The sequence below is a fragment of the Nicotiana tabacum genome, chromosome 7 (genome assembly GCF_000715075.1).
Source record: "Nicotiana tabacum cultivar K326 chromosome 7, ASM71507v2, whole genome shotgun sequence".
In the NCBI taxonomy this organism is placed as follows: Eukaryota; Viridiplantae; Streptophyta; class Magnoliopsida; order Solanales; family Solanaceae; genus Nicotiana; species Nicotiana tabacum.
The window spans coordinates 663358-675742 of NC_134086.1; the positions used below are offsets into that span (position 1 = coordinate 663358).

The 12385-nt window shown below is 37.3% G+C and overlaps 1 protein-coding gene across 1 annotated transcript; it reads left to right on the forward strand.

Moving 5' to 3' along the window:
* The first annotated feature begins 9565 nt into the window (after positions 1–9565).
* On the forward strand, positions 9566–10192 carry LOC142182614 (uncharacterized). The gene has a single exon (XM_075256814.1). It carries the CDS (start codon positions 9566–9568, stop codon positions 10190–10192), a length of 627 nt encoding a protein of 208 aa, XP_075112915.1.
* The last annotated feature ends 2193 nt before the right edge of the window (positions 10193–12385 follow it).

Here is a 12385-nt window from a genome sequence, read left to right on the forward strand (position 1 = left end):
GATTTTTGTCACCAAATAACTCTCGAAATTTTCCTAGTGAAAACTGGGGTAGAAAAATTTTGTTGTTTGTTTGTTTTGGCGTCTGAACAGGTTTGACTTCAAAGCACAGGATCCGAAGTGGCAGAAAGAATGAGCCTCAGTTCAGAATAAAGAAAAGATGAAAAAGAACAAAAAAGAAGTGAATTCAAAGTGCTGAAGTAGACAAAGATGCGGACTACTCAAATTTTGATTGAAGTCACAAGCTTTGCATTTCTCGCTTTGATCCAAGAGCTGAAGAAAGAACCAACACATACAGCTGATGAGCATAAAGATTCAGATCAGAGTCAATAACAAAAACCAGCTAAGACTCAAGATCAAGCTTCAAGAGATTTATAGATAGGAATCGTGTAACTTGTAGTTGATAGGCATAGCTAGCTTAGCTTCTGATTTTCCTTTTTGGTGTAATAAGGAGGTCGCTAAGCAGTAGCAGTAGCAGCAACAGTGAAATCACAGCTTCCTGGTAGTCCCAGCTACAAAAACTTCCAGAATTACACTGACCTGATTCCTTTATAGCCAAGGATATGCAGGCAACCTCTGAAGCAAGGTTCGGTCAGACCTTTTCAAAAAAAAATGCTTCTCATGGAGTGCTAAGCAGGAACAAATCCCTCATAATTGCTCATTTTATCATTGCCCGAAAACTCTTCGTGTCTCCGAGCAAAGAGGGGCAGCTGTGAGCACGTGATTTTTTTCCTAACATAAATTGTTCCTACAAAATCCCAAAGAATCACATTTTTTCCTTTAATTATTTGATTTTTAGGAATTATTGCATGATTTTATGTTTGTTTGCATTTTTTGCATGCATGTTTAATTTATTTAATTCATAAAAATACAAAAATATGTTGCATTTGCATTTAGGGTCCTATTGTATATTTTTAGGCTAATTAGTTAATTAATGTTACAAAAATGAAAGAAAATAACAAAAATAGTTCATTTTTGCATTTTTGACTTTTTAATTTTCGAATTTATTATAGTTTTCCTTTAATTTTGGACTTAACTAATTTTTGAGAAGCAATTAGTTATTAATTTAGTTTTAGAATTAAATAAAAAAATTATTTTTAATTTGTAATTTGTAATTAACAAAATTTGAAAATGAAAAAAAGAGGAAGAAGAAAAAGGTTTTTAATAAAAAGAAAACAATTTTGGGCCAGCCCAAACCATTAACTCGACCAAAAACCCACAAAATCCCAGCCCAAATAATTAAAAACTCGTCCAAATTACCCCTGATCCGGTCCACTTCCACCCCAGTCCAAACGACCCTGTTTTCTACCCTTAGAATCTCGACCGTTGGATCTCTTCAATCCAACGGTCCGGAATTGATGATGGTTTAACATATATATGTCCGAACACCCCTACCCCCCTCCAATCACTGTCTCTACAACCCTTAAGAGAACTAAAATTACGCCGCCTCAAACCACCATCCGCCGCCTGCCGGAAACTGCCCACAACGGCGGTGGACCGCTAATCGCCACAAAAAATACACCCCTGAATCCTCTCCACCACCACATCCCAAATTTCCAAACAACTCCTCTCAAATCCGTCCAGAATTGCTCGGATTTTAGATCGAAATTTGAAACGCTAGCGCCGCCCAACCTCCTCCGGGGGCGGCGCCACCACCAACCACCACCAAATTTACACCAGATGACTTCTTCACTCCACTCTTTCCAAATCTAATCCCCCTTAAACTGCTCAAATATTGAATCCGAGGTCGAGTTCTAGGTTTTCAAAATTAAACCCGCACAGGCAAGGTCATTTTCCGGATTTCTTAGCTTATTCAAGTTTGTTTTAGCATAAAATAATGATGCTCGTTTGTTCTCCACCAAGAAAAAATGTTTGACATTATTTTGGTTTGACTCAGAGGGCCAATTCCAGGTTCGAGCATAGGTTGGTGAGTTTTCTCATTTCTTTTTATTCGTTCTTGCATTTCTTCAGTCTTGCTTCCTCCTCATCTCTTCTTCTCTTCTCTGGTCGATTTAAACTAAAACTCGATTAATCTTCTAGTTGTGAATAATTTTTGTTCTTGTGATTCCTTGTTAGTTTTATTTTTTGTTCAAATCTATTTCTCGGATTCTTTTAGTCCGTAATCTTCTAGTTTGCTTTTGTTCGGTCATTTAGGTAAATTATTTGGGCCCATGACCTGGTTAATTTCTTGTCCTATAGTCAAGTTGTTAAACTCATTTACTCCCCGTCTTTGCTTGATCACATTCCTTAAAAGTCTTTCGAGTTTATTCTTTTGGGAAACATTGGTCAGATTTAAAATTGGAATATTTGGGTAATTTGAACTGGACTCTGAAAGTAAAGGGCCCAAGAGGGATTTCCACTTGGGTTTCAAACCCGCATCAGTTCTGACTTTGGGTCGACTTGACCCATTTGATCTGCTGAGAGTAATTTTCAGAGATTTAAAGGGTAACTTGGGTAGTTTACTTAGGGTATCTCTGGATAACTGCCTTAGAAAGCTTCCTAGAAGCTGAAAATAGCCTTACTTGGCCAACAAGTCAGAAAATGACTTGTTCTCTCCAAGGCCTGCACATTCTCATCAGCACATTCTCTCCAAGGCCTGCACAAGCATAGCGACTATAACTTATCAGAAGGTACAGGAAAAAAAATATAGGGTTAAGACGGAGGCGGCAAGAGAAGCTCTACCATGGTTCTTGGCCACCCACAACGTCTTGGCCAGGTCGGTCTAAGATCGGGCAAGATACCGAAACTTGTTGTCCAACTGCCTAATCCACCCCGACATATCCGAGACTGCTTTAGGATACCAAGCGGCAACTGCAGAAAACAAAAAAGGGGTCATCTTTTTGAAAGAAAGGAGAGAGGGTCACAAAACATGTCCGAAGGGAAAAATGCTTACGCTGCATGTTCAACATCTCCTGGAAAGGCATCCTCCCCACTGGAATGATGTCTGAGGTCTTAACCTGGACGAACCTAGTCATCCATCCCCGATATTTCTCCTTGTCGGTGCTCGAAAAAAATGACTTATTGGATCGATGACGAAGCCTAATCAAGCCTCGATAGAACTGGGGGATGTACATCCTGATCAAGTCATTCAGGGTAAAGGTCTCGTCCCCAACCTGGTCGGTGAAATAACAGAGCATCAAAACTATCCTCCAAAATGAGGGATAGATTTGACCGAGCGTCACCTGATATTTATCGCAAAAGTCGAGGATGATTGGATCTATCTCCGGGAAGGGGATTCAGAATGATCGGTCGTACCCAAAGTAAATGGATAAGTATATACATGGAGGAAACCGTCTTTGTAATCCGTTATATTCTCATCAAGGCCTTGAATCTCCACCTTCACTGCCTTCATCCATCGGCAGTCCCTTTTTACGTCCTAGTATCGGTCATGACACTAACGTACTAAGACACGTGTTCACACCGTCCCGGTGTAGCAGGGGGTTTATCGATGGTATAATCTTTTGACATGTCAAGATCGGGGGGAGTACATTATCCCAGAGTGGGAATCGCTTTTGTTTTCTCCTTAGATGACCGAGATGAAGAGGCGACCTCGTTCCGCCGAGGAACCGTCTTGGAAATTCTGGCCATTGTGAGGGTAAAATTCTTTTTAAGAAAGTGAAAAGGAAGAGTGTAAAGGGAGATAGGTCTGGATTCGCAAATTTGAAGACGTTGGGAAAATAAGGATTATCAAAAGGTTGATGTATTTATAGGAACCACATGGATAGCGGAAGGGACAAACCAATAGCGGTTCGTGAGTCTCTCGATAATCGCATTTGATGGCGATCCTTACACGGTTTTTTGGGACATGGCATTTAATACTCTGATAGGTTGATGTCACGGCAATGATGTCCTCAGAACGGAGGCTCAAAATCATTTCATATCACTTCATTCTAGGAAACGCAGAGACTATCTGTATACGGTGAAATCAGAGGGTTCAATTTCTCGTCATTAAGGCATTTCAGGGGATCATCTCGAGACCTCGAGGATGCGAGGTTGTGGTCGATCTCCCTCCCTCGAGATTCGTTGACGCCCGGTCTAACGACAATGTTGGTCGCGGTCATGATGGCACGGGAGAGCTCCCTGGACTTGCAACTAGTACTGGCAGAGCCTGGTGCCATCTTGTTGTTCCATCCCCCTACTTTTGTAATTTATTCTTTTGTACGATGTTGAGATTTTTCCTCCTATATAAAGGGGGTCCTTGACATTTTGTAAAGGGTCTATTGCTCTAGTTGCTCCATAAGAAATATACAAGAACTTTCTTTTTTCCCTCTAACATACTCTCTTGATATTATTGCTCTCATTTATTGTCGTCATACTTGTTCTTCATTTATTGCCTATCATTGGCCATAAATAGCCTCCCTCAATTATCTCATAACTGTTATCGCTGCCCCGATTGCCCTCAATAGCTCGTAGCCGAGTCCTGAGATCGACCTCGAGGCCCGAAATCGACAAGCCTCACGCCCCGAGCAGCTAACCAATCGGTTTGATTATAGCTCTCTTATTAACTCCATTTCGCCTTTAAATCTCATATACTTAGCATCAACTGCTTAACAAACTAGCATAAAAATAGATCACGTATTTTTAATGTCCCGTCAACAAATTTAATTGTTATTACAATTTTCACGGTAAACATGCCTGAAGTTCGCGAAAAGTGGGTACGCTTGTAATTTTTTTGCAAAGCGGGTATAAGTTAAAACGTGACTAAAAAAGTGAATATAGATGCGAATGCCCATTTTTCGATAACAATTGAAATTCATTCAGTAGCACTAATTTTGGGCTACTATTTGGTCTGGTCCATTATCATTTTAGTTTCCAAGCCAGTTTAGTATCCCTAGTTCAATCAGAATTGAGAAAATGTAGAGAGATTCTAACCGTAAAGATTAGAATCTTGAAATAAGAAAACCATAAAGATTAATGGATCGAATTATAGATACTCATCAACGAGTCAGTTAAATTGGATTCTTGAACTTTCCTTTCCTAGAGGTCATCAATATATGCTAAATAAAAAATTAATCTTCAAAAATTAAACCGTATTGTCCCATTGAGGTTAAATAATCTCCTTAAGGTAATGACAATATATACGTGTCTACACATTTCCGTTCATAAAAGGTAAGACTACACAAACACAGTCTTGACAATCTTTAATACTCCTATACGGCAAATCACTTCTATGGATTACTATAAATTATGTAATCTTTTTGTTATAATTACTCTAGAAAATCCTAATTATAAAACCATCGTAATAGCAACCTAGAAAAGAATGCTAAGCAAAATTCAACCTCAAGGCTCTTAGTGAATCAAGTGACTGGTATTTTTTTTCTTTCTTTTTTGGTTTACTTTAAATTGATGTATCGGGTATTTTATGAATAGTATTTTCTTAATATTTAGGAAATGATGATGCATCGAATGATTATAGAACAATTTCTGTTGATGCTTTTTCTATGCTTGTGCTATAATGGGGTTCGAGGAAAAAAGTTATCAGAACAAGAAGACCTCGAATTGGAGAAGCAACTAAAACTTCTAAATAAGCCTGCAACTAAAACGATTAAGGTATGTAATTTCAGTATCTTTAATGTTACATATATTGTGAGAACTCAGTAATATGCCAGTCATAAAATGTATTACTTTGAACAATTTTCACTTATTTATTTTCCTTTTATTTTTATTTCCATAGTATCAGGCTTTATTCATTAGTTTCGTTATTGTTTTTCATTTATATTCTAGTTCTTATATTGTTGTTATTACTCATATGGTTCTGTTGATGGTACTGACATATTGTCTCTCTAACTTGTGCCTCTCTACCTTCCGGAATAAGGGTAAGGTCTGGATACATTTTACCTGCCCCAGACCCCACTTGTGGGAACTAGGGATGGCAAACGGTGCAGTGCGGTGCGATTGCGGGGCAAACCCGCACAAACCCATGAGGATTTTAATCCGCCCCGCCCCGCATAGCCTTAAATTCGCCCCGCCCCGCCCCATTTTCCATCCCTAGTGGGAACTCACCCGATTGTTGTTGTTGTTAGCTATGAAGTTCTCCATTTTCACTTTTTTTGTGTGGGCCTTTTCGAGATTCCGATAGTGTGTGTATTCATGAACTCTAATAACTTCAAATTCATATCGTATAAGACAACTTTGTCTTAACTTGCTAAATATTTCTTTTTGGTATCCGTAAATGATTAACATGATATGACGTCAAAATATTTTTAACAACAGGCGGAATATGGTGATATATTGTGTGGACTTCTACGAGCAACCTGCATTTCATCATCCTTTATTGAAGAATCACAATTATCATCCTCAGGTTTGCCTGCAATATTTATATAGTATGTATTTTTACGATAATTTATTTTTCAGTATCAATTATGGGAATGAGTAAGGGCATCCCGGTGCACAATATTTCCCGAGTTCACACCAGTGGGGGTGTTCAACATATTATATCTATATGTAAAAACTAAAATTATCCCTTTATAAACAGTGTAATTTTCCGACGAAGGGTGTTCGGATGACCACCCTTGCGCCACCCTGCCTCCGCCCCTGGTTCACACAGGGGTCCTGGGAAGGGTCACATCCCAAGGAGTGTGATGTAAACAGTCTACCCTAATACAAGTATTAATGACTGCTTTCACGGCTCGAATCCGTGACCTACTATTGCTCCAAGGCACCCCTTCGAGCAATGAGACTAAAAAGAATTTTCAATGAACAGATGAAACCCTCTTCGTATGTGAAAGAGATTGCTTCAACTGCATCAACAAGTGATACGTTGCCAACAATAGCGTTACTAGATGGAGGTTGTCCTGTCGGAACAGTTCCTATTAGACGATACACAAAAGAAGATCTTATTAGACATAAACTTTTGCCACCACCGGAAGATAACACAATTGATCGACATACTAATGGAAGATTTTGTTGTTTCAATTGATAGAATTGGTTCCTCGAATTGCTTTCATTATAGTTCTAATTCCAACATACAAAACAGAATAGTGAAAAAGTTCAAAGTGATAACATTTATCTTACTTTTGCACAGAGGGACAACTTCACTAATACCAAAGATAGAAGGATTAAACCTTTGAAAGGGTACAAGGTAAATATTACTTACCAAATATTACATATACGTAGATTTATTTTACTGTATTCTCTTTTTTATTAACATTTTGATTTTGAGTAGACATCTCATGTAATCCTCCTTTTCATAATAACATGATCTTGGTAAGTACTCCTTCATCATTAACCAGAGATTTCGGGTTCGAGCTTTGGGTATGAAGTCCCCTTTATTAAGGAGCGCTTTACCCCCATTATGGGACTTCTCGATGAGAATTCGAATTTAATCGGGCTCCAATACGGGTACCGGATTTCGGGTGGGAACGAAAAAAAATGATCTGTTGAATAAATAGCAAACAACATATATAATTTAAAATAGGTGATGGATCGTAACTCTTTGTGAAGATGTTTTCTAATTAATTTACATTGTTGTTTATTTTCTTCAGCGGGCTATTGTTACAACTGAAGATAATCCAAATAACAAGTTTGGAGGAGCTTCGATGATAGGTGCTATATACAATCCTAGCAGCGTAGGTCAACAACATAGTGTCGCTTGAAATTTATTAAAGGAAAAATATCATACAAACGGGTTGGAGAGTAAGTCAAATTAACTACTTTATGTGAATTTATAATTTCACCTTTTCCTGTCAACATGCATAAATATATCTTTATTTCCTTTTTTCCTTAGGTTGATCCTACTTTATATGGCGATAACAGGACAAGGATATTCATACATTTCGACGTAAGTCTCCAATTAGTAATATTTATTAATTAACTATATATTTTATTTTATAAGTTGTTAGTTTTTATAAGAAACGCTAAAGTTATAGCATATTGCAGAAATATTACAGCTTTAAATGATAAGGGTGAATATATAAATTTAGGTGAGCTGCCAACATTTACAACCAATCCTATGTTGTACAATGTAATAGATGTTCCAGATAATGGGATTCGTTATAACCATACTATCTTTTATGGTGGAGCTGATGAGATATAATAAGGTCTGAATTAATTTGGTTCAATTCCGTTGTAATTTGTTTAATTTCTCTAAGTAATTCAAGAAATGCTACATCTTATCTTTATTTTCTATTTTCTTTTTGTGACAAGTTCTAAGCTATATATTTTTGTAAATGATACCACCCATTTTCTTTCTTTCCTTTTTAATATAACTGTTGTTTAGGCTTGCAGTACTATGCAATCTTATCCTTATGAGTGATCACAATGATACAAATAAGATATTTACAAACGTACTAAATTTAAATGATTTAATTTAGGTTACTCGTTCCAACCGTAGAATCGGCCACAATACGTGCATTAGGATAGGTTACCTTCATCACCACCTCCTTAGAGTGCGGTCTTTCCCGGACCCTGCATGAACGCGGAATACTTTATGAACCGGGCTATCTTTTTTGTACTAAATTTAAATAATTCCATGTAAGCCACATAAATAGGACTATCATGTGTAAATTTTAATTTTATGTACCTAACCTCATTCCTTTACCTCTTTTTCATAAACTGATTTTTTTTTTTTTTTTTTTTGGAAAACTCCACTCCAAAGATGAATCAAACCTAGAGAATGATCTCTAAGATAAAGTTGTAATTAATAAAATCATGAAATATATTTACGCAATCATAAAAACCAGAGAAATTGTATTTGACTTAGTGAAGTGACTTGAAAACGTTGATAAAAATATTTGAATGCGTTAGAATTTGTTAGATAGACATAAATGGCGACCTGCTTTTACACCTTTTTTTAAAAAAAAAAATTCCAGCATTTCGACTTAAAAATTTCTAGTGATGGATTTATTTTTTCCTAATACTTAACGAGCCTTTTTCAAAATATTTTGCTATTTTCTTTTTCCTCTTTTTGAATTTCAGTAGTATGGACAGAGTTAATACTGAAAGATTCATTCGATCACAAACTAAATCTAGCATCCCAACATAACATCTCTTATAATATTACCTTACTTTTGCACAGAGTGAAAACTCAACTAATTCAGGCAAAAAAAAAAAAAAAAACTAAATAAGACAACAATTTAAGGTTAATATTTGTTTCAAACTCTTAAAAACAAAAGAAGAGAACCATTCAAGATCAATTAAATTATAAATAGTCATCGATGAGTTTCTAAAATAGGCTTTATGAACTTTGCTTTTCTAGAGGTCAATCAATATCCACTAAATTAAGAAAAAAATCTATTGAAAGTTAGGAGAATTAGGAAATAGAAATAGGACTCAATTGTAATTAATAGGAGTTAGGGGGTCACTTATTATTTTAGCTCTTTTCTATTGGTTGTTAGTTGTATATAACTACTTCAGTTATACAGAAAATATAGTTGGAAATTCTCAAACTCTCTCTCGTCTTCTTCACGCATTGTGTGCTCTAATGGAGTTTCTAACATGGTATCAGAGCAGGGAGATTAATCCGTGAGTTTGTGGAATTTATCCAACCGACTAACACCTTGAGCACATTCATCTTCTTCTTTCACTTCTGAATCAATTTCTAGAACTTCAAATTTTTGCATGAACGTCAATGGCACCAGAAATAGTAGCAGAAACACCGGCGGCGAAAATCGATCACACTCATCCTCTCTTCTTTCAACCTTCAGACATACCTGGATTGGTTCTAATCCCAATTCAGCTCAAAGGATTGGAGAATTATGGGTTATGGAGCAGATCGATGCGCCTTGCTCTCAAGGCCAAGCGGAAGCTAAGGTTTGTAACAGGAGCGTGTGTAAAGGAGGCATTCGAGAAGAATCTCCATGAGGAGTGGGAGACTTGCAATGCGATAGTACACAGCTGGATTATGAACTCTGCTTCGACAGATCTGCTTAGTGGAATCATCTATGCATCGGATGCTCATGCAGTTTGGGAAGATCTACAGGAGCGATTTGATAAAGTGAATCGAGTTCGAGTTTTTCAATTACACAGATCGATCTCGAGACTTTCTCAAGGAGCTGATTCTGTGGATGTATATTTCACAAAATTGAAGGAACTATGGGCAGAGTATGATGTTTTAGTGCCATATCCGGACTGTGGTTGCCCAAAATCCAAAGAGCACATGGCTCTTTTACAGCAACAAAGACTTATGCAGTTTCTAGATGGATTAAATGATACATATGACCAAGCTCGTCGGCAAATTTTGATGAAAACAACTTAACCCACACTTAATCAGGCATATGCACTCATAACACAAGATGAAAGTCAACAATATACAGGAGGAGGAATTCTAGGTCACAAATCTGATCCCTTAGCCTTACAAGCTGGTAGAGGTCAAGGATTTCGTGGAAGGAAATAATTTATGCAATGTGAGCACTGTCATATGAGAGGGCACACAAAAGAGAACTGTTATAAAATAGTAGGGTACCCTGAAGACTTCAGAAGGAGGAAGACATTTCCTTCTAAAGGGGTTCTAACAACTGCAAATCATGTGGAAGGTGTTGTGAATCATGGTGAAGGAAATGTGGCTCAGAGTTCACAAGGATCATCAGGCACATCACAAACTAGAGGTGGAGATCATTTTTTTACAGAAGCACAATATCAACAGATTCTAGGTCTACTGAGAGATTCACTACTTGATGGCATGAAGGCACAAGATTAGAGAACAGCTGCAAACCAGGCAACAGCTGCAGGTATACCTACTGTACTATCCTCTAGTGTGCATATCTCAAACAAAAGAAATGAAGATTGGATTGTAGACTCAGGAGCAATACATCATATTTCATCCACCTTAGATCTAATGAATGACAGAAGAATAGATGACAGCTTACAAGATAAGGTGACATTGCCAAATGGTATCACTACAAAAATTGAACATGTGGGGAGTTCTTTTTTGTCAAAATTGATAAGCTATAGAATGTACGACATGTCCCTGACTTTAAGTTTAATCTAATGTCAGTGTCCAAGCTAACTAGAGATATAAAATGTGCTGCCATATTTCTGCCCACACTGTGTGTATTTCAGGACCTTTACAATGGCAGGGTGAAGGCGATTGGTTAATAAAAGGAAGAGGAATCAGACTTTTAGCAGCAAATGTGAATGTAGAAGGTTCAAGTGCCGAAACAGCTTACTTGTGGCATGAGAGATTGGGCCATGCTTCTGTTCCTGTAATGCAGCATGTTCCTTTTTTGCATAATAAAGTAGATAATAATATGCAGAATAAATGTACTGTTTGCCCTCTAGCTAAACTATCAAGATTGAGCTTTCCTAACAATGAGAAAAGGAGTGCTAGAGTTTTTAATTTAGTTCACATGGATGTATGGGGACCATATAAGAAGAGTGCTCATGACAGAAAACACTACTTTCTTACTGTTGTAGATGATTTCTCTAGAGCTACTTGGATTTTCTTGATGCAATTTAAGAGTGAAACTATTATTTTTCTAAAGGAATTTATTTCTATGGTCAAGACACAATTTGATACTCATGTCAAGATTGTGAGATCAGACAATGGTAAGGAGTTCTTCAATACACAGTGGAATGATTACTTGTTATCTCAAGGAATCATCCATCAAAGTAGTTGTGTATCTACACCCCAGCAGAATGGAATAGCTGAGAGAAAACATAGACATATACTGAATACTGCCAGGGCACTGAAGTTTCAAAGTCATGTTCCAGATATGTTTTGGGGGGAATGTGTACAAACTGCTGTTTACTTGATCAATATATTACCTACCAGGATACTAGATGGTAGAAGTCCTTATGGAATGCTATATGGTAGAGAATCTTCAATAGCATACTTAAGAGTGTTTGGTTACTTATGCTATGCCACAAATTTGACCCAAGATGATAAATTTGGGGCAAGGGCCAGGCAGGCAGTTCACATGGGATATTCAACTACACAAAATGGGTATAAACTGTATGATTTGAATGCTAGGACTTTCTTCATTAGCAGGGATGTGTCCTTTAGGGAAAGGGAGTTTCCATTCATGAAAACTAATGCTAATGATTTTGGTTCTAGTTTTTTGGAAACTTTTGATGTACAGGGACAATCAGATGAACTATTGGCAGAACCACTTCAGGTCTCATTACCTGCTACAGACATTAGTGCAAGTTCACCAATAGAGTTTGGGAGCCTTGAAGTGAATTCTGAAACATCAACACCAGATGATATAGGTGGAAAATCAATGTCAAGTGAAAATCAAAGTGTTGTTGTATAGGGGAGTCTTGAAGATACAACTGCCGATTCACTTGCTCAGCATGATGTCACTGAGAATATTCAGCTCACTAATGCACCAGCTCTACCAGCTCCAACTAGACAGTCTTCAAGGGCAAGGAATCCACCTATATGGCAAAGAGACTATGTGTTGCAGATGCAGAAATCTTCTTCAAATTGCAATTATCCAATCTCAAACTT

Bases quoted from the DNA above. Each gene is read 5' to 3' on its own strand.
- LOC142182614 (XM_075256814.1), top strand. From the start codon at position 9,566: ATGGCACCAGAAATAGTAGCAGAAACACCGGCGGCGAAAATCGATCAC.